Source organism: Trachemys scripta, chromosome 16 (genome assembly GCF_013100865.1).
Source record: "Trachemys scripta elegans isolate TJP31775 chromosome 16, CAS_Tse_1.0, whole genome shotgun sequence".
NCBI classification, from domain to species: domain Eukaryota; kingdom Metazoa; phylum Chordata; order Testudines; family Emydidae; genus Trachemys; species Trachemys scripta.
The window spans coordinates 22,453,865-22,480,354 of record NC_048313.1 but is presented as its reverse complement, the minus strand read 5'-3'; the positions used below and the strand labels follow the sequence as shown (position 1 = coordinate 22,480,354).

Below are 26,490 nucleotides of genomic sequence, written 5' to 3'. Positions count from 1 at the left end.
ATGGGGTGGTGGGGGTTCAGGGGCGGTCAGGGGACAGGGAGTAAGGGTGTGTGGATGGGGCAGGGGTCCTGAGGGGGCTGTCAGGGAATGTGGGGTTTGGATGGGGCAGGAGTCCCGGGGGGGAGGTGGGGCAGGCAGATAGGAGGTGGGGGCCTGGCCCCAGCACCATCCCTTAACCAGCCCTCCATACAATTTACAAAATCCAATGCGGCCCTCAGGCCAAAAAGTTTGCCTGTCCCTGGCATAGGACATCCGTGGATAAATTAGTTCATTACAGCCTGTTAGTTTATAGCTCTTGACTCTTTAGCACCTGTAATCCAAATTCTGGTGCAATAGGGCTTTGATAGAGAAATCCTTTTTTGTTTCCTTTGCACAGCATTACTTCATAGTAAGTGGAGACAAGGTGGGTAAGGTTATATATATATTTATTTAATTTTTTTGGACCAATTTCTGATGGTGAAAGAGACGAGCTTTCAAGCTTATGCAGAGCTCTTATTCAGGTCTGTAAGCAGAGGATTTGCTAGGACAGAAATTGCAATTTGCCCTTTGCTGTTTATTGAATCAATCTGGGATTTTCACTCTTCAGTATAATCAAGGTTCCATCATGTCCATGTTCTGTGAGCTTGTTCCACTCTGTTACAAGAGGGAGGAAGTCTGTATGAGCGTGGGTTATATCAAGCACAGAAACAAAAGACACCACACGGTTTACAAAAATAGAGCCTCCGAACAGCCGGAACCCTTTTAACATTAAAGGTTTAGGGATATTTTGAGGCCTGTTTCTGTGTCAGGGTGTGGGTTCATGGACCGGAGTGCTGCTGCCCCTTTAAGGCCTGTTTGTGTGTAGGGGTGTGGGTGCAGGGACTGCTCTGAGACAGAAACATTATTTGAATATTTATGAGCTGATGATCTGAAGGCGAGTGTGACAGAAAAAGACAATCCCTGCTGCTCTTGGAGCCTAAAAATCACTTTACCAAGCAGCTCCTCTCTGCCCAGGACTCTGACTGGAAGCATTGGAAACAGGCAAGATACTAAAGTGGAAGATGGGAGGAAGGTATTCAAGTCCACTGGATGGAAGACAGCGCAGGTACCTGAGAGGTAAGGAAAAGCTTTGATTACCATTTCCAGAGTGATGGTTCCTTTTAAAAATAAAACTATACAATTAGTTCAATGTATAAACATGTAATCTGAGGTGGATGTGTCTGCAGGTTATTGGGATATGGTAGATTACCATAAATCCATCCCTGGGGCAGGAATGCTATACAAAGAGGATGGGAGAAGGGGGTTCAAGATGCATCTAGTGAACAACAGCAAGTTGAAACATAGATGTCCCAAACAAGTTATGTTACAGATCTTTCAGATATAGTGGTTACTACTTACTGTGACTTCTGTGCAGCGAAGCTTATGGCAAAGAGATTTGCTACAATAAGGAAAGACTTTCCACCTGTTTTCAGAAGTGCAATCACGTTTAAAAAAACAAACCAGGAATGAAAATGCACAAATCCTACAACCATGTTGGGAGGGATAGTTAAAAGATCTTCCCACCATGTTTGAACTGTTGCTTATTTGATCACGACATTAAGCTGGAAAGAAATATGGATCAACAATGTTCTACACAGTGGTTAAATCTAACTTGACATGATATGACAGGTGAACCTCTGTAACGTAATTTTTGAGTCTTAGTGTCATATGGGAATTCAAAAATTGGAGCCTGGCCATCAGTTAAATATCAGTACTCGCATTTTTGCCAAACTATAATATATGGTGCCGAGAATCCATGCTTGCCAGCAGAATTGATGAGCCTTTTATGAGCACAGAGGCACCAATAAAGTTATCACATCTGTCTACATTGCTCCAGCTGTACATCACAACCTGGCACCATATGTGAGTATCTGATACCAAATCACTAAGGTTCCCATCCTGGTATCAGTCCAGTTTGCCTCTGCTCACAAGGGCAAAATTTGTCTGAAAATAGCTAAGTCGTAATCTGAGCGACTTTGTTTTTAGGGCCTGTCTACACTATAAAACTACGATGTCAGAGAATCTGGTTACAATATAACTAAGACAGAAAAGTCTTTCATCTTGTAGTGTAGCCAGGAACTGGAACCACATTTTTAATCGTGCAAGAATTGTGCTGCAGCCTTATTCTGCCCATGGCCATTTCTCTACTGTAATGTTGGAGACTCTTTCAGGTGTGTTCCAAGCACCAAAGTGTTTTACAAACTATATATAGAAAAATCCATTCACCACTGGGCCAGGACAAGCACCTATGTGTGAACAAAGTGAGAGTGTAATGATACTTGGCTTTAAACGTACAGTGCTTTTTAAGTATTCATTCAGCTCCCTGTAAGGTAGGCTTGTATAACTCCCTTGGAAGGTTGGTATTACACCTCTACCCTGATATAATGCTGTCCTCGGGAGCCAAAAATTCTTACTGCGTTATAGGTTAAACCACGTTATATCGAACTTGCTTTGATCTTCGGGAGCGCGCAACTCCCCCCTCCGCCCGAGCACTGCTTTACCGCGTTATATCTGAATTCGTGTTATATCGGGTCGTGTTATATTGGGGTAGAGGTGTATTAGTACTAAGTTAGTAATTACTTTTATTATTTTACAGATGGGGAAACTGAGAATCAGAGTTTAACAGCACACAGCACAACTAGACACAATAACTTAGGACAGAAAGAGAAGACCTGACAGGGACCTTTGGGTTATTTGGTTCCCTCTGGAGCATTGAAAAGGAGCATCTATTAGGACCAGGTGGGAGTATCCCATATAACTGCCTGTGATTGTAAGGGTGCAGGTATTGGAGGATCTGTTCTTCTCATTTTATATTTCTGTGATCCTACCTGAGTGAGTTTGAGCAAACAAGGTGTAATGGTCTGAGCTGCAGTTTGGCCAGGACACTATTGTTAATACCTGGGCTCATGCAAACTGCACACAGGACCTTTAGTGCCCATGGCTGGACAGAACTTTGGTTTTGTGTATCTAATCCAAACTACTTTAAAAACCTCCGTTGGCTTGTGGAAGGTGAGTGAAGGATACAGCAAGAGAGAGAAAGAAGTCATCTGAAGAGACTAGGATGGTATTCACCATAATGATTATTTACCTAATATAAAAACCCAGATGTCAGGATGTTCCTCAAACATCAAGGGGCAAAATATACCCCTAATGCAATTTGATTAACTCCTTCCTAGATACACCAGGGACAGCTATAGCCAAGTTGTTTGTCTTGTGGGGTGGTGTTCCTTCTCTGACATGGCTGTAGCCTCCTCTTTCTAAAAGGATTCTGTCATTCAAACATCATTCCTCCATCACCTCACTTATGGAGATCACGGTCTTCCTCAGTGGATCCCTTTCCCATCTAGTCAATAGTCACCTCTAAGTCTGACAGCAGAGTTGCAGTGTGGATTAAACAGCTGAAGTTGCTGGCTTAAATTCACCTGTCATGGAGCCCTGTTCTTTTTCTGTCAGGCCAGCAACGCTGGCTAGCATAGACTGTAGACTGGATACCTTGCTTGCCCTCTCACTGACTGACTTCCAGTGGCACTGCAGGAGCTACAGTCTCTGTTTAAAATCACTTGGATGTACTCAGTGGCTTTTGTTTTGCTGGGGAGTTTGCTGGGAGATGTTGAGCACCTGTCACTCCCAGTAACTTCAATGCAGGTTCAGTGCCCAGCATCCCCCAGTACCCTTTATCTAGTTTATTCTGAAATTAGCCCGTCGTGGTTTACTTCAAAATATTATCCATAGCCACCATCATCCTGGTGATAACTGTGTGGAGCCACAGGGAAAACAAAATGTAGGTTACTGCATGGCTCATAGCCATTTTCCAGGGACCTTACAAGGTTAAACAAGTAAAATGGGAAAATCATCCAGTGCAGGCAGGGAATAAGAACAGGAGATGCCTTTTGCTCCACAACAGGTTGAATACCCTCCTGGGTCCCAACTTTAATTAACTTGTGTATCTGTTACATAGGGTATGTTTGCAGATTGCACGGAGTGTGAGGGAGACAAGGCCCTGCACCCCCAGCTTCCTGCAATTCACCATGACACTCAGCCAGCCAGTAAAGCAGAAGGTTTATTTAGATGACAGGAACACAGTCCAAGACAGGTCTTGCAGGTACAGACAACAGGGCCCCCTTAGTTAGGTCCATCTTTGAGCCCCAGGGACACCACAGCCCCGTTGAGAAGCCCGAGCACCCATCTGGGCTCCTCTCCATTTCCCCAGCCAGCTCCAAACTGAAACTCCCTCCAGCCATCTCACTGAGCCTCCCCCCGGCTTCTCCTCCACCCTTTGTCCAGTTTTCAGGGCAGAGGTGTCACCTGGCCTCCAACCCCCTTCCTGGGTTCTCATGTTACATGCTCAGGTATCTTCCTTCAAGGAAAGTCTCCCATCCCCAAAGCAGACAGTCCCAGCAAAACTCCCCTGCAACCTTCCCAGGCCAACACTCCCCATTTAGCATTCAAAGACCACAGTAAGAACAGTCCCAGTTCGTCACAGCACATCAGCAGGCATTGCTGAACTCTTGGCCAGGGAGACGAGACTAGTTCATAATCTCTATCTAGATCATTAGGCACTGCTGCCAATTCATGTACAGAGTTTCTAGGTCAGGTGAGAGAGGCTTATAAGAGAGACATGACTATCCTTAGGTATTTATTATGGTTTCACTAAACACTAGCACATTCATAGATGTATAGATTCTAAGGCCATTGTGATAATCATCTGACCCCCTATAAAACAGGCCATAGAACTTCCCCAAAATAATTCTTTGAGCAGATCTTGATTTACAAATTGTCAATGTGGAGAATCTACTACGACTCTTGGTAAATTGTTCCAATGGTTAATTCCTCTCACTGTTAAAGTTTTATGCTTTATTGCCAGCCGGAATTTGTCTAGCTTCAACTTCCAGCCATTGGATCATGTTAGACTTTTCTCTGGTAGACTGAAGAGCTCATTATTAAATATTTGTTCCCCATACTTATACTTATAGACTGTAATCAAGTCACCCCTTAATCTCTTCATTAAGCTAAATAGATTGTTTTCTTTGAGTCTGTCACTGTAATGCATTTTTTTCTAATCCTTTAAATCATTATTGTGATGGGTTGGATCACAGAAACCCCCTTGGGAACTGCCAACTGATGTGCCAAGACTACTTCTGCCCTTGCTTTCCCTGCTAGCTTGGGGCTCCAGCACCCTTTCTTGCTGAGCCAGACGCGCCAGTCTGCGCCAACACAGACGCAGGGTCTGAACCATGTGCCCCAAAGCTGCAGACTTAACTGAAAGCAACTTGAGAAGTGTTCCTGTCTTTAACACTCAGATGCTCAACTCCCAATGGGGTCCGAACCCCAAATAAATACGTTTTACCCTATATAAAACTCAGGTATTAATGCATACTCTGGATTAAGTAATAAGTAAAAAGTGATTTTATTAAATACAGAAAGTAGAATTTAAGTGGTTCCAAGTAGCAGACAGAACAAAGTGAATTACCAAGGAAAATAAAATAAAACACGCAAGTCTATGCCTAATACAGTAATAAAACTGAATACAAATAAAATCTCACCCTCACAGAAGTTCCAGTAAGCTTCCTTTTACAGATTAGTCTCCTTCTAGTCTGGATCCAGCTATCACTCACACTCCCTCTGGTTACTGTCCTTTGTTCCAGTTTCTTTCAGGTATCCTTGGGGTGGAGAGGCTATCTCTTGAGCCAACTGAAGACCAAAATGGAGGGATCTCCCAGGGATTTAAATAGACTTTCTCTTGTGGGTGGAGACCCCCTCCTGTCTCCTATGCAAAGTCCAGCTCCAAGATGGAGTTTTGGAGTCACATGGGCAAGTCATATATCCATGCATGACTCAGTTTTTACAGGCAGCAGCCATTGTTTACATGCTACCCTGAACGTCCTTAAGTAGACTTCTTAAGTGGATTAGAGCCTTCCAAGATTCATTGTCCTTTTAAGTGTTTCTGGATTGGGCATTTAATTTGCACATTCCTTTCTCAAGAAGCTGACCAAATGCTTTACTAAGACTACTTGGAAATCAAGCAGGTACACAGCCAATATTCATAACTTCGAATACAACAGTGACACATGCATACAAATAGGATGAATATAATCAGTAGATCATAACCTTTGCATAGATATGTTACATGGCATATGTAGCATAAAACATATTCCAGTTATATCATATATACATTCATAAGCATATTCCCATGAAGCCTTATGGGGTATACGTCACCATTATCATGGCTCTTCTCTGAACCCTCTCCAATTTATCAATGAGTCCCTTTGTTAGTGAGTTCTCACAGATATGTCCTTCTAACCTCTGGTGAGATTTCTGCTGTTGCATCATATCTCCATGGGCAGGGTGAATGAGCCCACAGGAAATTTTAAAAAATGAGGAGGCCTCCCATAAATTGTTGGAGTGAGTGAGGACTCAATCTCAGCTTCTATTTTTCTGTGCGATTTGCTGCAATGATTTGGTCTGATAAGAAATATGACTTCAGTTTCCTACGTCCTTGGAAGTGGTTGCACTATTTGCACTATTCAGAGCACCTTCCTGAGGCCCATTTTGCTGGCCTCAGTACAGTGGTCTGAAGCTCTTCCCTTCTGATTTCAGGTGCTCACTTTTCATATTTTTGCATTTGAGGTTGAGGGTGGGGCAGAGGTCTGTTTAACTGACCTGCATCTGTTGGACACGATTGTCCCCTGCCTGTACCTTGTGTTGTCATTTACAGCTGTGCAAAGTAGTTGTAAAATGCTGCTATTCTGATTTGGTAGCAGTCTGCATTAATTTTGCAGGGGTGCAGATGACAATACATATGGTACATGGTGATGGAAAAGGAGGTTCATCGGTCGTCAGCTGTGCTGGGTCACAGATGTGGTTACTCCAGCTAAAACTGTTTGTGTTGCTTTGGCGGAATAGCTGTGGCAAAAGGAACTTGAAAACTCCACTGCAATCATTGGCTTTACTGGAAATTCCACCCTCAGGTCCATTTAAGCAGCTTTATTGGTACCATCAAATTTAATCCAGGACTCCATAAAGAGGGTAGTGTAGTAGCATACATTGTCTTCCTCCCAGAAGCTGGCAGACTTTTCCAGCGGTCAGTATGAGCACATCCCACAACTTGTTCTGAATTTTTGGAAAGCTACTAATGCTGGCTGAGTGCTCACTGAGCTCACATTTGGGCTGTGAAACACAAAATCTAATTTAGGGTTTGATTACTTTTCTTTTCCATAGTAAATCCGCCAACAGTTCAAAGGCATTAGAATATGCAGGCAAACACACAGAATTAGTTTGACAGTGAGAAGGGCCTCTGAGAGCCTTCTCTTGTCCCCCTCCTATATAAATGGTCGTGTGTGTGAGTGAGTGAGTGAGTTGGGAAATGTCTTGTTTTTATACTTTTGTCATTCTTTTTTCCCCACTCACTGTTTGAGCCACATTTTTCTCTCTGCCTCTTCATGAGTCTCCAGGCTAAAGGGGGTGGGCTGGGGAATGTATCACAGGAAATCTTCAGAAATTCATACTGTGGCAGCATTGTCAGCTTTGCCTGAGGTCACAATAGAATGCAGGCATGACCTTTCAACAGCTCCTCAGTTAATAGTGAATTTGCTGTCTCGTTTTAATCTCCCCTTCTAGACTATGGAGAGAATCTGTTTGGAGAAGCAATGGCACGTAGGAATCTTTTATCTTTTAATTGCATCAGACCCTCTGACATTCAGAGCCATCTTCCTACTGCTTCACTGTTTGCCATTTTCACAGGCTGCTTTGGTTGGCTTCTGCTTCCCAGAGTGTAGAAGTACAGCAGTTCAAGAGTGTGATCTAGTGGTTAGAATAGGGAACTGGCAGTGGGGGTACCTAGGTTCTCCAGGCTGTAGTTGACCGTGGGAAGGTATCTTCATATTTCTCTGCTTCAGTTTCCCCAGTGCAAAATCACACTAAGCTACCTCGTAGGGCAGTGTGAAGCTAAAATGTCTGGCAATTATATTATGATCCGTGACTGTAGGTGGAAAGAACCTTCGGATTCTTCCCATACTAGATACTGGTGGGGCAGTGGCAAGACTCTTCCAAAAGAAACTTACTGCCAGGGCAGGGAGCATCTCCTTTCTACATTTGTACAACATCTACCACCATGGGGTCCCAATCTTAACTGGGGTTCTTGGGTGCTACCATAATATAAATGTAATAACCCCAGAGATGCTATAGTAAATCTTATATCTCAAGTCTGGCTCCTCTCTTGTGGTGCTCCCCCCATTCCTGAATGGAAGTAGATTCCTGCCCCACGTCTGCACACCCTGCATCATGTCAATGTTCCTTGGTCAAAGAAGGTTAGATGGACTTTCTTGTCAGAACCTATCAGTGCTGCTGCTCCTTGCTTAGCTGCAGAGGTCACTGCAGAGTGACAAATTTCCTTCCCCCATGCCAGCTGAACATGCTCCCCCTTATGTTTGGTAGGCACACTGTACTCATCAGCGAAGAGAGGGACATAAAGGCCCATAGCGTGCACCTCCTAGGCACTTTTAAAGTCAGAGTTCCCCAGCATTGTCTATCTGCATGTTGTTTATTCTGATTCCTCCTCTGATGAGCATTAGTTGCTGTTAGAATCTGGTGGTAGCCTTACAGTGATCCTATGAGTCTGGAATATGTGTAGAGAGAGCCCAGATTAGAACTTCCACATAGGGGTGCTCATGAACTTTGGAGAGGTTTGGATCTGATCTGAACTTGTTGGCCTCATCCTTGGGGGCCCACACTGGTAATTCACAAGCTATTGGTTGAGGGAACAATGCTAATTAGACACAGAAGCCTGCATCACCTCCCTTGGGAGAGCACTGAAACACCATGGTCATCTCTGTTCTCATTCCCCAGGTCGAACTGATGCCACAGTGAAGAATTTCATGCCCTATTATCAGAGGCAACTTGCAACCACCTTTCTGAGACGGGTCTCAAAGGAGCTGGATCCGCAAGGCAAACCTGCTCTACAGCTGCTGCAGAGCAAAGTAAGTCTCACACCTCCTGTACATGACACACTGCCCCTACTGGGTTCTCCCAGATGAAAAGGCACCAGTGTCCTTTTCATGGCTCCATTCCCCCAGAAACAAACGTTCTCTTAGCAATTGCTGTAATGTCGAAACTACAACTGCTTCTTTCTAGGCTCTAGCAGTCTCATGTAATTATTTGCTAGGGTGTGGATTGCTGACTTAACAATAATGACAGGTTTCAGAGTAGCAGCCGTGTTAGTCTGTATCTGCAAAAAGAACAGGAGTACTTGTGGCACCTTAGAGACTAACAAATGTATTAGAGCATAAGCTTTCATGGACTACAGCCCACTTCTTCGGATGCATATAGAGTGGACTTAACAATAGGGGCTTCTTTGGCTTCTCGTGTCCTGGAAATAGGTCTGTAGGGATATATTTTAAAATGCAGATAGCAGTAGTTGGTGTGTGTGGGGGGGGGGGGGCAGTTTCTGCATGTCAGAGGCCAGTGGTGGCATGGCTCCGTTCACTTTTGAGGGACTGACTAAAGTTTCAGATAATTCAAATTTACCTTCTCTTCCTGCACACCACCCCCTCTTTCTCCTTCTCTCACTGATCCCTGCTGACTCCTGTCGGAGCTGTGAGCTTGGAGAGAGGGCAATGTATGGCTGTAGCTAGTGTTCTCAGAGATTTTTTTTCCCACACACCCCTGAGCTGTTGCCTTCTCCCTGATCTGAAGACAACTTTGCCTTCCTCCCTCATTCTCTCTAGCATCTTGAGGTTCTTTAGGGCTCCAGTGCTATTAATTTCTGACACATAATTGTGTGTGTTGCTGAATGAATCAAGTGTGAGGATACACATCCTGGTGGCCCAAGCCTGGGAATAGGAGGTGGCAATTCCCAAGTTCTAATCTTCACTGCTGCTCTGCTGCCACTAGAAAGGTTTAAAAATTGCCACTCACTGTTACTTGCTCATGCTATCTTTCATTCCATAAAGAAATAAGGTGGGTGAGATTTTTACTAGACCTACTTCTTCTGGTGAAAAAGAGAAGCTTTCAAGCTTACACAGAGCTCTTCTTCAGGTCTGGGAAAGGTACTCAGAGCATCACAGATAAATACAAGGTGGAACAGATTGTTAAGCATAAGGAGTTAACACATGTTGCAAGAGACCATTCATGGTGAAGTGGGCTGTTAACACCTCTGCATGTGTCTCTAATAATCCTGGGATGAACACAGCTATAACACTGCAATTCCATACTACATATAGTTTTATAATTTTATATACGTAGATGGAGCTGATAAACTGTGACCTCTCCTCTGGGTAGACTGAAAGACCTTGTAAGTCCTCTTCAGAGAGCTACTGTTACTGTAATTACAGGGTGTGTTGTTGTAGGTGTTTTATTTGCTTTCAGTGTCCGCTAGATGTCCTCATTCAGTTGTCTCATTATTTATATTGTGGTAGCAGCCACAGGCCCCAGTCAGGGTCCCCTTGTGCTAAGCACTGCATAGACGCAGATGACATGATCTCTGTCCCAAAGAGTTTACAATTGCATCTGCACTTTCACTGGGACTTCTTTCCTGTCCTTTCTTATCCATTCCCAGCTCCAGAAGCCACCTGACGCTCTTCTGCATGAGGGATTCCTGACGCAGTATAATGGGGACACCTGCAAGTGGAAGAAGAGTTATTTCATTTTGCTGGGAAACTGTACCCTGGAGTGGTTTGATAGTAAAGAGGTAAATGTGCTGCTTCAGCTGCTTTTATCCCCACTTTATGGGCTGTAAAATGTATATGGATTAAACATACTGTTACCCCATTTAGATGTTTTTCCTGCGGACACATGTACACCCAGACATCTGAACATGGGTTCTCCTTCTCAAGGGACAGTTTGTCCCACTGTTCTGGAAAGTTATGTTCTTCCCCACCCCCCACTAAAATTCCTCCTTCTGGCTTATAGGGTTACATTCTCCTCCTTCATTTCCTCTCCAAAATGAATGCGTGGTGTTTATTAAACAGCTACTGAATTCCACCTCCAGAGGTGGCTGTATGCTTTCAATGTGTGAAGTTTAGAGAGAGAGATTTGCTGTCAGTCACTCAGACCCTAAATACTAGCAGCAAGGTGTGTGAGAGGAGTTTTGACCTTGAGCCCTCATTAAGATAGTTCTGTCTGGATTTCTTTTCCAGGCCCAGGGGAAAGGATATAAGCCCAGAGGATCCACCACCCTGTCCGGATACTTGCTGGTGACCTCACTGAGCGAATACAACAGGCTGATTGACAGTCTCTGCCAAGGATTAGTAGGTAAGTCTGTGATGTGCCCTGTTTGAGAAATGTGCCGCGACCCAGAAGGGAACAGAGTCTTACTGGTCCCTCACAGCATTATACAGAACAGCAACTTCAAGAACTCTTCAGCAACACCAGCTCTAAATAGAAAGGCTCCATTTCTGAATTCTGGACTTTCTCTTTTTCGTTGTAAGCATGGCAAAGTCTAACATAGAAAGAAGAATATTGATTATACATAGGCAGAAACCCCATTGCTCATGGGGCTGTTGTACTGTTCAAAGCTAGAGACCACAAAATAAACTGAACATACTGATGTCTCTCAAACACAAGGTTTTCAGGACCTCGTGCTGTTTAAACCTGTTTCCTTTTTGCCACGCTGTTCTATCCCTCCTTTTTCTCTCTTTGAAGGAGTACATTTAGTACTGTTGGTGGGTTACAGGGCTTTATTCAGCCAGATGAAGAACCCAGGTTTCATGGTGAAGTGACATGAAATTAGAAGCAGATGCAGAAAGATGTTGCCAATCCCTGGACTCGTTTGAGACAGCTGCTCTGTTCCATTTCTCAGTGCTACTTGCCAGCTCTGAAAAGAAAATGGCAATTTACCCTAAAAGTTCCAACTATTTGTAACAATATGTAAAATGCTGATCTTTTTATTTCATACAATACACATTAAAAATTTCTAATGAAGCAGGAATCTTTCCTGTCTGCTGAAGAAAGGAAGTGAGACTTCAATAATCACTTTCAGAACAGAACAGATTTTAACGGCAGAATAGAAAAAATCCTTAGTGTATAATTTTGGCACAATATTTTCTAGTAAATACTAACTAGAAAAATGAACATGCCTTAAAGTGACTGTGCAAGTCTCCAGCCTGAGTCAGTGCATTCAAATTTCTCAAATTATGGGCCGAATCTTAGCAGGTACTGATCACATGTAGTTCCCTTTGACGTCTTAGAAGTTGCTGGTGCTCAGGTGTCTGTCAGCAGTAAAATGGCAACTGTGAGTGAGAGACATTAGGATCATTAAGAGCTGTGGAGACATTACACAGTATTTCTAGAAACAGTCAATTCTAACTCATTGTTGCAAGCATGTTCTGTACTTTTCTTTTCAAGTTGACTACACCCACCGAGACCAAGACCCCTTAAATGGGCCTCCAGAAGAGTTTCTGCTGTTCCTTTATCATCCGTTCCGAAAGTCCTTCTGTTTTTGCACAAACTCTGCAAAATCCCAGCACACCTGGAAATCTGTCCTTCGAGATGGGATCCGATTTTGCAGCACAGGTAACACCTGGAAGTGCCTGCATTACTAGACCTGAGGCAACATCTGCAAATGGGGCTGACAGCAGGAGTTCGCTACTGACATGAGGATCCTTTCCTAAAATTGTATGGAGTCCATTCAGTGAGGCATCACCTGTGAATTGAGGGCCCAGTGAAATCCCGAGGACCACTGTAGACTCTTGGGTTTCTGAATCAGATACGCATGTGATACTGATGAAAGTCCAAGGAGTGTGAAAATTTCCTACATTTTTCATTCTTCCCTGGATTGAATTTATGATTTTTAATTTGAGCAAGTTCAGGCAGTTAGGCTTTCATTTCTTTAAAGGGAGAGGCTGGTGCACTCAGATCCACAGAAATTTCCAGAGGTTCTTCCCCCTTCTTTGTTGTTAGTGTAATGTTAGTCTCTATCACAGGTTTTATATAGTACTTATTGCCATAGCATTTAAGTAAGCACTGCTTGTAATCAGCAATCTTAGTTACATGTAGCCAGATTTGAGTGTGCTAAGAGTGGATTGGACTTTTCTGATTAACCTCAGCTAAATGTTGCTGGGACTAACTGGTATTTTGGATTCAGTTTTACAGAGACAGGACTCCTTTGAAGTAGAGGCTTTCCTGGAAGCTGTGCGATTTTACAGGCAAGAGAAAGGTAGTTACGGAGCAGGGGATCTCCTCCTGGGAACAGAGCCTGAGGTTTGTAAAGTGCTGAGCATTCCAAAGCTGGAGTATTTAATGCATGCTCTGTGCTGGTAACTTGGTGAAGATGGTCTTTTTCTTTGGGTTTAGATTCTCAGTAATGTGCTGATGGAGGATTTGCTTCCAGTGCTGCAGTCTCAGGTCCCCCCAAATCTCAAAGGGTCAGAAAGCAGGAAGAAACAGACCTGGTGCCAAGTAAGTCCACAGAGCAGTGCTTACATCTGAAACCCAAACAGTGATGTTTCAGGAACTAACGAGTGACACTCAGCTAACTTTTTAGACTCTGGTTGCGGAGAGCACATTAGGAGTTTGTACTTTGTGTTTATTTGTCTGCCGCAAAGAACAACTCCATTAGCTACTGCTCTCAAAATCCAACCTACAGCCTCTGCCTTTCATGTTTCCTGTGAAACTGCTGCCTTTGATGTACTGTGTTGTGCAAAATTTAAATGGGGTATTTGTGGGGAGTGAAGAGCGTCCTGCTATCTATAGCTACATGTAGCTACCAAGTAAATGATGCCCCAGGAGTGATTGGACTGGCCTTTGAGTTGGGTCAGATGGCTCTGCATGAGTCAATTAGAGCCCCATGTTTACAGATGTAATATAGGTAGAAGACAGTGCGCTAATCCGCTACAAGCAGAGTAACCTGACAAGGACTCTGCACCCAGCAGCACCACCAGAAACTTCTCCTGATCTCTGCACATGGCCTGTATGATGCCTCTTACTTTTTCCCTGTTTTCTCCTCCCCTTTTGCTGATCTGGTCCCTGCTGTGGGTGGTCAGTTCCTAGAGGAGGTTTATACATTGGTCCTCAGCCAGGTCTCCAGCGAATTTCTGGATTTTCAGAGGGAGAATGATAAAATCCACATTCAATTGGAAAAGAAGATTCGCCCTGATCTGGATCAGATGCTGATTTTAAAGGATCAGATATCTATAAAACTCCAAGGTGAGAGGAAAGGGGGTGAAGGGATGGGGTGTTTGGTTCTCTTCTGTTAATCCACAGGAATTACTTTGCTTTAGAATTCTAACTCTCTCAATTGTATTTGAAATTCTAAGTAGCGTGTGCAGCATTATCTGCCACTGGAAAGGTTGGATTGGGAATGAGTTCATTATGTCTTACCGTTTTAGACAATGCTATGTGAATCTTGATTACTGTATTTATGATTAGATGCTATTGTGATGGATACCCTAAATTCATAGAAACTGCGGGAATGGGTACACCAGAAATAAAGGATAGGTGGATGGATGAGTATTTCACATTCCAAGACCCTGCAGTCTTCTTCTTGAGCCTAATTAATCCAGGGCAACCTGAGTTCCGCTGTGACTCTGTCAGGCTAATTGAAGGGTTTCTATCTTGGCAGCGGTGATCCAGAACCCAGTGGAATCCTGCTGTCGCCAAGGAGTAGAGCCTGACCTGGACTGTGTGATGGAGGAGCTCATACGCCCCATCAGTTTAGGATTTGACGTGGTGCGTTCGCTCTTCACAGACAGAATTGATGAGATGATCAGACATGTGCAGAGTTTGCCTAGCACCATCTTCCAGGAAGAGGTAAGATATACACCTCTACCTCGATATAACGTTGGCCTCGGGAGCCAAAAAATCTTACCCCGTTATATGTGAAACCGTGTTATATTGAACTTGCTTTGATCCACCGGAGTGCGCAGCCCTGCCCCCCCGGAGCACTGCTTTATCGTGTTATGTCGAGGTAGTGGTGTAGATGATATGACAGAGGGACCATTTTGTCTTATTCCCCTGGAGACCACATTACACGTCCACTTTCAGTATTGTGGATGGCCACTTAATTCCATCTATCCCATAGACCCCAGAACACCAGTGATCCACCAGCTCCAGGATCCTGCCTCCAACAGTAACCAATGTAGAATACTTGTAATCTCATCACAGTGATGTATCTAAATTGTGCAGAACTGTACAATGGGAGGAAAAGTTTCCCTGGCCCCCAGCTAGAGAGGAGATTATGCCCTGAATTTTGCAGATGGTGAGCTCTTGTAACTTTCACCTAGCTGCTGTTGTAACGGCACAGTGCAGTTCATTCAGGTCAGTTCCACATGCTGTTTTGAATCTGACTACACCACAGAGGCAGCTTGATAAAGAGAGGCAACTTTGTTAGACAAGAATATGGCATCTGAACTTGTCTGAGTCTGCTCGGGTATTCCACTGCCAGTTCATGGATCACCCATAAACAGGTTTTGTGGGACAAACATGGCTCCAGAGACAAGTAGTCAATGTCCTTCTGCAAAGAGATGCCTTCTTTTCAGTTTTACATTGCTTGTGCATGAATAATGGCTTTATCTCAGATCCTTTCCCATATAATATTAATTCTTAGCATTTACGTAGGCTTTCACTGCCTCTAGGCACTGTACAGACCTTAACTAGCTGACTACTGGTCTGATGCAGGTTCTCACACTTGGGGAAATGCCCTGGAAACCTGGATTCATGGAGCCATGTTACGAGAAGGCTAATCTCTACAAAGACAGTCTGCAAGGACTGAAGGAGAAATTTGGCTTTCATGGTGTGGCAAGTTTAGTCCTCCGAGCCCAAAACCTCATGCAGCAGGTAAGTGGTGATACTTTGAGAGAACAGACTGGGGTGAGCCAGCCTCTTAGTGGAGGTGAAGGGGAGGGGTAGTGCATTCGTTCCCTGTGTGTTCAGCTCTGAGCTGATCTATTTTTACCTTTATTTTGTGTGGGGTCTGCTTTTTCCCTTGGGCATCAGCAGGGTATGAAGGGATTATTTAACCAATCTTAGAGAGAAAGCAGGCAGCATTATCCAGAGGGTGGCTGCTGAAGATGTGGAACTGAGTCCTGACTATGGTCTCTGAATGTGCTGGCTCCCCTACTCATCTGATGATTTTTTCTTTTGTAGCTAATGCAGAATTCGGTCCATACATTCCACCAGCTTTCAGAGCAACATCTGAGCTTGGCAACTAACCACAGCCAAATCACACAGACTCTGGAAAAGATCAAAACTCGTGTGCTGAAGGTAAGATGTGTGATGTTCTTACCTTCTGTTTGTGTAAAGTCCTATTTCGTTGGATCATATTCTCTCTGCACTTGTTGGCTTTTCTGCTCTCTGTGCTGCCTTGGACACTGTGTTCCTCACATGTCCCAGTCCTTGAGCTGCTCTAGGTGGATAGATGCAGAAGTTGTTGTGGGGAAGTTTCCTGACTGTTGCGCTGATTCCTTTTTCAATTTGGTTGTGGTTGGTTTTCAGAAATTTGACTATGACAGCAGTTCCACCAGGAAGCAGTTTGCACAAGAGTGGCTGGTTCAGATCTTTCTTCCCTTTCTGCTGAAGAATCTGGAGCCTAGATGTAAACTGGTGAGGCCTGATTCTGAATGAAGGTGAAGGGACCCAAACCCCATAAATGAACTGATGGCACTCATACAAGCTGATTTTATCTTATCAAACTATTCCATTTTATTCTTCAGAAAAGGTTTGCTAACCCAGTAAACTTCAGTGGGCTGATAGGAGAATCCCCTTCCCCTCAGTGTCTTTCATAGAATTTAAGACCAGAAGGGATCATTAGATCGTTTAGTCTGATCTTTTGTTATAGCTTTCCAGAGTGGCAGGGCTGGACTGTGACTCCAAAGACAGGAGAGGACTTTAGCAATATTACAGGTTCTTCAGTGCCACCAAAATGCAGGCCACTCTCACCAGACAGCCAATAAACTCCTTCCAGAGGACCATGAATCTACTTCTAGTTCACATAATGACTCTTACTGCCATGTAAATGTTTCCCCAAAATTTCCCCTTCCATTTTATCATTTTTCTGCACTGCTCACCACCCTAACTCAGTACCTTGTACCAGGACAATGGTTAAGATTGACTCCCTTTGAAGGTAGTCCTGGTGCATGTCAGTGGGCTATTGGTGGTAGAGGGCACTATATCCTGAAGAGATTTAAACTTTGTCTCTAGTGATCAGGAGTCTGGGAAGCTTGATCCGAAACTTGGTTAACTTTCCCCCAGACTTCTGGGGAGTTTGAACTAATTCCAGTGAACACTTTCCATTCTGGCTGTTTAACCATGAGGCTCCACTTTCCTTCTGAACCTGTAAACACACACACAATGTTGTGCAAGACCAACATTAAAGGTTGAACAGGCAGTTCAGGTGCCAGAAGCTACAGGCTGCCATTGGAATTTCAGGTGACTGTTTATTCTGAGGTGAGGACAGAACACCATATTTTGGCTCACTTCAAGTGCTCTGTAATCCAAGGCTGGCCCTGCCTATCTGTGTGTGAGGTGCATCTGTAACTGACGCTGGCTAATTTCCCTCTCTTCTACCTCCTTTGGAAGGAGCTGCCCAAGTATGAAAATTACGTGTTTGCTGACTTCAGTGGCATCATCAATGTTGAAAATATTTATGAAGAAATGGTTCTGGCTGTTTTGCAGCAGGCAGTCACCAAAGGTGAGTAGAAACTGTGTTCCATCCTAAAACAGGCCAAAGTCAGCACTGTTAGGTCCTTATCCTCTGCTAAAGAGAGGACAGATTATCCTGACCAAAAATGTTTACAGTTGCCAGGCCTGTAACTTCCCCTCTGTTGACTGCTGTTGGGGTTTTTTATTAAAGCTTTTTGTGATGTTTTGGGGTTCAGTCCAGACCAATAATGGGTTGTCACCACCTGCCTTGGAAATTTGGGTGCCTTAAATGCTGGGTTGCTGTGTCTCACAGCTCTGACGCCAACAGCCAGCCTTACAAGCATGTAGGCCACACCCTGCTTGCACCAGACATTTAGTGTTTGCAGAGTGACCCCAACACCCTGCCCCCCATTCACAATTTTCTGCAAACTGTATCCCTGCAATGTCCAGCCCCCTCATGAAACACTCAAGACTCTTTTAAAAAGACAGAAACAACAGCTGGTTATCTTGACTTGAGTTAACAATCACTTCAGTTCAGCCGAAGCACTGGGTTGGGCTGGTAAAGAGTAAATAAGTTTATTCAATCAAAAAGAGAGAGGTTTTAAGAGTGTTCAAGTATCAGGGATAAAGACAGAAAACAGTTGCAAACAAACACAAGTAAAACTACACTTTCTAATGGCGAAGACCTATCTTAATAAGCTACGGTCTTTGTTCAAGGTAATTTCCTCACCAGTCTTCCTTTTCCTGCAACAGCTGACTAGTTCTTAGTCATGATCCCCACAGTCTCCAAGGTGCTGGTTTTCCTTGTCTTCTCAGGTGAAGAATAACTTTGGAGCTCTTTTCACCTCTCTGTGTAGTCCAGTAAACCTTTGAAAAGTCTCTCTCAAAGTTCATTGACCCTGCTTCATGAGGCAGAAAGTCTTCCTGGGGGTGTCGTCTTCAGACCCTGTTGAAATTAAGTGATCATTTCCCCCCTAAAAAGAACAGGAGTACTTGTGGCACCTTAGAGACTAACAAATTTATTAGAGCATAAGCTTTCGTGGACTACAGCCCACTTCTTCGGATGCATATAGAGTGGAATAAATATTGAGGAGATATATATATACACACATACAGAGAGCATAAACAGGTGGGAGTTGTCTTACCAACTCTGAGAGGCCAATTAATTAAGAGGAAAAAAAACTTTTGAAGTGATAATCAAGATAGCCCAGTACAGACAGTTTGATAAGAAGTGTGAGAATACTTACAAGGGGAGATAGATTCAAAGTTTGTAATGGCTCAGCCATTCCCAGTCCTTATTCAATCCTGAGTTGATTGTGTCTAGTTTGCATATCAATTCCAGCTCAGCAGTCTCTCGTTGGAGTCTGTTTTTGAAGTTTTTCTGTTGTAAGATAGCCACCCGCAGGTCTGACATTGAATGACCGGACAGGTTAAAGTGTTCTCCCACTGGTTTTTGAGTATTATGATTCCCCCCTACTTGCTCTTCTGATGGTTTTGTTTGCCTGGCATGCAAATGTGCTTTTCATTGATCACACTTTGCTCAATTTACATGGGAGATGCATTCAAACAAGTGGAACCGCATTCCTCTGTCTGGGGGAAAAACTGTTTTTCATCTCCCCCTGACATGCCTGATTTAAACACATTTTAGTCATAATTCCAGCACAGCTGAATAATCTTTTGTGGGTTGACCTTACAAACATCATTTAAGAATATTAGTGATCAGAGTGTTATTGGTTTTCCAATGACACATAACATGACACCTTTTAGATACATATTATAACAATAAAGAGTTGGAGTAAACCTGAGCTGGTGAGGCCAGCTGAAACTCACTGCTAGATAACCAGGGAGCCAGTTGCCTTCTGGCATGGGAATGCTCGTATGGTCTCACACATCTATAGGCATCTTTATGCTTTTCTGTTCAAACGACTTTCCATATGTTGTTTGTGGTAAATTCCAGTATTCCTATGTTGAAATATCTTACTTCTGCCAGACTCCGCCTTCTCTTTCTCTTCCCGCTCTGATTGTAGCCCAAACATTTCCCACTGGCTAGTGTGGTGGAAATAAAATCCCATTTTACAGTCGTGATGTCATTGCAGGACTGCATGTTGTTAGTTGCTTTTCAAGTGTTAAAAACAAAAGAGCTTTTATGCTCAGGATAAATGGCTAATGTGGTCATTTTAAAGCCAGGCATCCTGTCCATCTGCTTGCATTGGCTCCTCTGATCAAACCAGCCCCAAAGGCCATTTTTAACTCTTCAAATATGTTTTTGGTTGGGGATAAGCCAGATGGAGCATGTGACAGAGCTTTCAAAGCCTCCAGGGCAGTCACAGGGACTTGCTCCTGGCTACCACACTAGAGCTGGGGATAACCTGGCTTCCCCTGTGGAAAGAAAAATGTCAAGAAGGGCTCATAAGAACTATGACACAGGACAGATAGAATATTAGTGTATGGGTGTGTGCTGCACAGGGAGCGTGACTATATAGACACATGCAGTAGGGAGGGAGCAGGGATAGATAGCAAAGCAAGATTTGGTATTTTTCTCTCACTTTCTGTTGTTCTTTGTTTCAGCCTTGAAAGAGGCTTCAAGTCAAAACAGACATAATCTTTACAGTGACAGCTTCTCCTGTGTTCTGGATAGCGTGGACAACTTGCTGCAGCAGGACAGAGTCCAGGACCACTCTGAAATAAGGACAGGAGCCTTGGGTGGTAATGCCACATCAGACACCGTGAACCTCATCTCCTGTCAAGTCAGTGAGACCACTTCAGACAAGAAAGCATGGAAATATGAAGGAAGCTCAGCTGGGGCTGCAAATCCTCCCACAGACAAAGGGCAGATCTGCCCAGTAACTTCCCATTGCCATAAAGAAGCAGAAAAATCTTTGAGGGTGTTGCCTGATGGTAGGAATTGGAGACACAAGAAGGCCTTGGAACCAGACATGCGAAGCAGCTGCATTACTGAATCTGCAGGACATGTTGCAGAGAAGACTGTAGTTGTGTCTGAGGCTGAAATCAATATGTGCACAGGAGACCCAAATAAAAACAAATGTAATGACAAATCATGGAACCCTTTTGCAAGGAGCAAAGATCTACAAGAGCCACAGAACATCATAAATGAACATTCTGTAGACAAAGCTGCTGTAGAGAAGATAGAAGAGGAATGGGGGAGGGCGGTGTTTGAGCAAGGAGGTCAAGGGCAGGATGGAGAATTAGAGTTAAATCCAGCTTGGATTAAAGGATCAGGACAGTGTGGTAAGAATAACCAAAAATACAGAGAGTTATTGCAGGATCAAGAAGGTCCCTGCGAGGAATCTTGTAACTACACTTTTTTTGCAAGTACAAACATGTCCAAGAACCAGAGTCCAACCCCAGACAGTACAAATTCTGACAACTCTCAGGCTAACTGTTGGCCTAATACCAATTCATTCCAGGTTATGGATTTGGACAGAGATACATATAGGGACAACGGAGGTTTAACAGAGGGAAAATTACAAAGATCAGCAACAAATCATGTGGCATCAATTGAGTGGGATGGAGACAAGTTAGGAGAAAATCGGAGTAGTTGGGAAATGCAAACAGTATCAGTGTGTGAAGGCAAATGCAGGGTGGAGGAAGCTTGCAATGGGCAAATGATCTCTCACTGTCCATTTTCTGTGAAAGAAATGAGGGATGCCACTTGGACACACCGACTTCAGGAACATGGTGATGAAATGATCACAGAATTACATGTCCAAAAGTTGGTTCCTGCGGAGGATCTGGAAAGAAAGATCTGTCAGCTGGAGCTAGGGCACAATGTTCATGAGGAATTCAAGGGGCATAGGCATGCAGGTGGACTGGCTGAAGGTAAGTCTGCTCCCTTTTTACTCACTGGAAGCCTGAGATACGAACATGAGCATGAGGGTCCTGTCCCTGGGCACCAAGAAGAATCTAATCAAGTAACCTGCCAGACATTGCAGTCCCAACAGGAAATGAACAAGGAGGAGATGACAGAGGCAGACTTTAATGAGATAGACAAGACTGTTTTTCTAGAGTGTCTATCCATAGCTATCGAAATGGAAATCTTCCAAACAGATCTGCTGGAAATGGATCTCGAAGACAACAGAGATCAGGGAAGTGGTTGTCAACAAACTGAACCTCTGAAATAGAAGTACAAGGAGCAAGATCCAACTGACATTGACCATCATGGAGCAGAGAGACGACAAAGCTTAATACACACCTTCAACTTTCCTGATACAATGATGAATGCTTCATATCCCTATATTAGCAAATAATGGAGAGTGTCAAGGCAACTGAGGCTATAAAGGGGCTGCCAGTTGCATGGCAGTTGCAGGTTATCACAGGCGGTTCAGCAGCACTGACCAAGACTTAGTGGGAGATGCAGAGATTTTCAGTCTCAAGGCCTTATGAATGTGAACTGAAAGAACTGGAATTGGTCTGGCTTCTCAGAGCAGAAAACTGAGCAAAAGCTGAGGGATTGGAAAGGAATGAACTGCTCCTTTGTGAACATTTATGTAAGACATGTAATATTTATGCATATCATATAGTGTATCTTAATACCCCCATGCTCTTAATTCTCACCTTTCTGCCCTTCGTCCCGGTGTGGCTTTTCATTCTATTAGTAAGTGATAATACTGAAGGTGTTTGTAAGGGGTCTTCAAGTCAGGGTGTGTACACAATACAGTATTCTGTGGTTATCTCATGGTATTGATGTCCTGGAACAGTGTTTCAGAGAGAAAGAAAAGAAATTCTGCAGCTATGAAGACATCACTAATAAAACCTTCCCAGTTTCTTCAAACAGCATACACTGATACAGTTTCTGTCCTGTTACTCTCTCAGACAGTGCAAAGAGAGTGAAGCCTAGACCCATTCTGCTAACTTGGGGCTTCCTGCGAGTACAGAGCTGACACAGTCAGATCCTGTCACCCTCCTTGGAGCCCCCAGTGCAGTAGGGAGGATGGAGGTTATGAGGAATGGAAGAGGAGTAGCTGGAGTGTGCTTCGGTTACAGCCATGCTCAGGTGGAGAAGTGGGGCCCCACATTATGCATTGCCAAGCATAAACTCAAAACAAAAAATCTGCTCCACTGTATCTAGCTTCTTTATACTTGTTTCTTCCAAGGCAGTTATAGTAGGGGAAGACAGTGAAGTGGTGTCATCACTGATATTTTGGGCCCAACCCCGCTGCTGTTGAAATTAACAACTCATGGAGTTCAATGAGCAGGATTGGGCCCATTGTGTAATAAGGCTCAAGGAGACTTTCTTACAGTGGCACAAGGATACCTATTTAATCCATTTATTATGTGTTTGCTAAGCTGGAGTGACCCTCAGAACCTGAAGTTCATTGGAATGGTTGCGTAACAGAGGTAATATCTGTTTTATGTGTAAAACTTCACCCCAAAATAGAAGCTACTAATTTAAAACTTCAGATATGTAAAAACCTTTTAGTGAATTTTTAATAATGTTCATGCCTCATGCTGACCTGTAATTTGCTAAGAGAAGGGAACTCTATCTAGTGTTGTCTTTTTCTAATCCCCACCATGCTGTCATACTTTTAAAGTTTTTATTACAATATATGGCTTATTATTTAATCCATAAAAGCCTATGTATCTTATACCAACAGGTGTTTACAGTTAAGTACTAATATCATTAGATAGTGATGTAAAATATGTAATCTGGTGTAGTTATTTGAATAAACCTATTAACATTCAAAGTGTGGTGTTTACAAAACTGTCACTTCATAATTTTGTGGTTTTCAAAAAGAGAACAAATGTATTCATGTTTCTGTATTTCATAAACACAATTTCTTGTGCATCCACCCCCACTGAGATGATTCTTAACAGGGCCGGCTCCAGGGTTTTGGCTGCCCCAAGCAGCCAAAACAAAACAAAACAAGCCGCGATCGTGATCTGCGGCGGCAATTCGGCGGGAGGTCCTTCTCTCCGAGCGGCAGTGAGGGACTGTCCGCCGAATTGCCACCGAATACCTGGACGTGCTGCCCCTCTCCGGAGCGGCCGCCCCAAGCACCTGCTTGAGAAGCTGGTGCCTGGAGCCGGCCCTGCTCTTAACTGCTAATCAAATGATACTAAAGATTTTCCATGTACTGAAGCTGCAATGATTGATAAGAATCAAACCTATCACAGGATTTTAGGTTGGAATTACTTTACTAACCGCATTCAGTTCACATCCTGCACTTTGAAATTTGGTCTTATTGAAACCATTTTAAGACAGTGCTAACCTAGTTATTCATTCTCTTCAGTACAGGTTTTGTACAATTCCACAAGGTCCATTTGTAGGAAACTGAAATTTATGCCTTACTTCTTGTTCAAAACACCTGTTTTCCAGTTTGAATTGGTTGCACTAGTGAGTGATGGTGGTTGGTTTTGGATGATATTGCATTTGTGCTGTATATTTTTAAAGAGAAAATGTTACATTAGCCACTGTTGTCAGCTGATACTGACCTTGACCACATGATGATTTTACTTCTTGCAACCCTCTCTCCTGCCACAAGATGGGGGCCAGGAAATAAAGACCACTCTTTAACCAGCAGCCTATGTCTGTCATGTTTCCTGTCTGGCATTAAATATGAGGGAAGATGGTATAGAGTTATTCATGGTATTGATTAAGCTTCATAGTATGAGCACATTTGGTAGTGGATTAAGTGATGTGATTAACATCTGTCACGTTTGTGTTCTCTCCCTCTCCCCCCGGGGGGAAAAGTGTGTGCAGTGGAATTTTGTTTTGGAATTTTTTTAATATATATGCACTGTTGAAATAATTGAGCCTACAAATTTAGCCAAGGTGTGAACTCAACTGTAAAAAGTATGTAGAAGTTCATAACATGTTTCAATAACCTATAAGAAGTGGTGATGGGAAAAGTACAGAAGGCAGACAGACACTAAATTAGTGCAAACATACTAGGCCAACTCAATATGATTCAAGGACTGTGTTGAACTGAACACTTGTTAAAAACAGGAAAAGTAGAGCTGGAAGTTAATGAGCCAATTGGTATGTTGGATATTAGGCCTATTGGTGGACAAAATAATGAAGGGATGGTCTATACCCCCATCACTCTCTTTTTGGATCCTTAAAAGAAAGATTGTGGGGCGAAAGTATTAAAGAACAGAGGCTTCTGGAATGAGCTTCACCATTGTGGCTGCTATCCCCACTGTTTCCTGGGACCCTGGGCCTTTGTCACCCTGATCCTAGAGTGGGGGACCCAGATCATCACTTCTATAAGCTCCACATGTGAATCCCAAAACCATCTTGGATAACAGTTACCATCATCTTTGGTATCAGCAAAGAGACTGTCAAACACGGGGGCTTTTCCTTCTAAGATTGGACTTTAACAGTAGCAGCCAAGACATCTCCAACCCATTTCAACTACTTCTCTTTTCCTCAGACAGTCGGTTATTACCGTCTTTGGTTACATCCAAGATACTGTCAAGCAACAGGGGCTTTTTCCTTCTGAACACTAGATACAGCTACAGAAAAAAGGAATATTGTTAAACTAAAGTCTCCCTTAACACTACATTTCAAATGCTTTTAACTGTTTTTTCTTTTCTGTAGCTTTAATAAAAGGTTAACATGATTTTAATGGTGTTTTTGCCCTAGTATAAGTAGGGTGATGTCTGTATTCCAAGCTTTGGACCTATTTAAGCATGTTTAATGTTGTACACTGTCTGGGTTATGTTAACACCTCTGATGCATTTATCCCATCTAAATTAAACAAAGCACCAGCTGGGTGGCTGTATTATCTCAGAGAAGGCAAGGTCAAAGAAATGGTCCTTGCCATTGGAGAAGGTAGGGAGGTTTGTGATAGTCCTTGTTTGTGGAGGAATTAATTCTACGCTCTTGGCTGGGACTTCCAGAAATTTGTCTTCTACACAGATAAGCTTTATTCTCACTGTATACCTCTGGGGGAATTCTGTGACAAAAAAAATTAAATTCTGCACGCTATTTTAAAATTCCACATTTTTGTCAAAATAACAATATAATCATGCACTTCCAATTATTAATTTCAAAATACCTGTCCGCAAGTATGTCTGTAACAATATTAGAACAAAAAGGGATTCAGGAAATGTTTTTTGGCACATAGATTCCTTACTAGGCATAAGAATGGCCATACTGGGTCAGACCAAAAGTCCATCTATTTCAGTAGCCTGTCTTCTGACAGCCGATGCCAGATGCTTCAGAGGGAATGAACAAAACAGGTAATCCTCAAGTGAGCCATTCCTAGCTTCTGGTAAACAGAGGTAGGGACACCATCCCTGCCATGCAGGCTAATGGCCATTGATGGACCTATCCTCCATGAATTTATCTAGTTCTTTTTTGAACCCTTTTATAGTCTTGGCCTTTACAACATCCTCTGGCAAAGAGTTCCACAGGTTGTGCATTGTTTGAAGAAATACTTCCTTTTGTTTTAAACCTGCTGCCTATTAATTTCATTTGGTGACCACCTAGCTCTTGTGTTATGAGGAGTAAGTAATGCTTACTTATTTACTTTCTCCACACCAGTCATGAGTTTATAGACCTATCATATCCCCCCTTTCCTTTCCAAGCTGAAAAGTCCTTATTAACCACTCCTCCTATGGAAGCTGTTCCATACCCCTAATAATTTTTTTGCCCTTTTCTGAACCTTTTCCAATTCCAATATATCCTTTTTGAGGGGGTGACCACATCTACATGCAATATTCAAGATGTGGGTGTACTATGGATTTAAACAGGCAATATATTTTGTCTTATCTATTCCTTTCCTAATGAGTCCCAACATTGTTAGCTTTTTTGACTGCATATTTATACATAACTGAGTGATAGTTAATTTAACCTACACTACAGATACTAAGTATCAGAGGGGTAGCCGTGTTAGTCTGAATCTGTAAAAAGCAATAGAGGGTCCTGTGGCACCT

General features: G+C 43.2%; 1 protein-coding gene across 1 annotated transcript; it reads left to right on the top strand.

The window, feature by feature from the left end:
- Window positions 1-963: 963 nt before the first annotated feature.
- Window positions 964-23,545, top strand: NIBAN3 (niban apoptosis regulator 3). Its single transcript, XM_034792687.1, has 14 exons — window positions 964-1,095; window positions 8,863-8,993; window positions 10,571-10,702; window positions 11,151-11,265; window positions 12,358-12,525; window positions 13,097-13,212; window positions 13,306-13,410; window positions 13,995-14,157; window positions 14,573-14,760; window positions 15,628-15,786; window positions 16,096-16,212; window positions 16,444-16,551; window positions 17,527-17,638; window positions 20,158-23,545. Exons 1-14 carry the CDS (start codon window positions 1,041-1,043, stop codon window positions 21,729-21,731), a joined length of 3,243 nt encoding a protein of 1,080 aa, XP_034648578.1. The 5' UTR covers window positions 964-1,040; the 3' UTR covers window positions 21,732-23,545.
- Window positions 23,546-26,490: the final 2,945 nt, after the last annotated feature.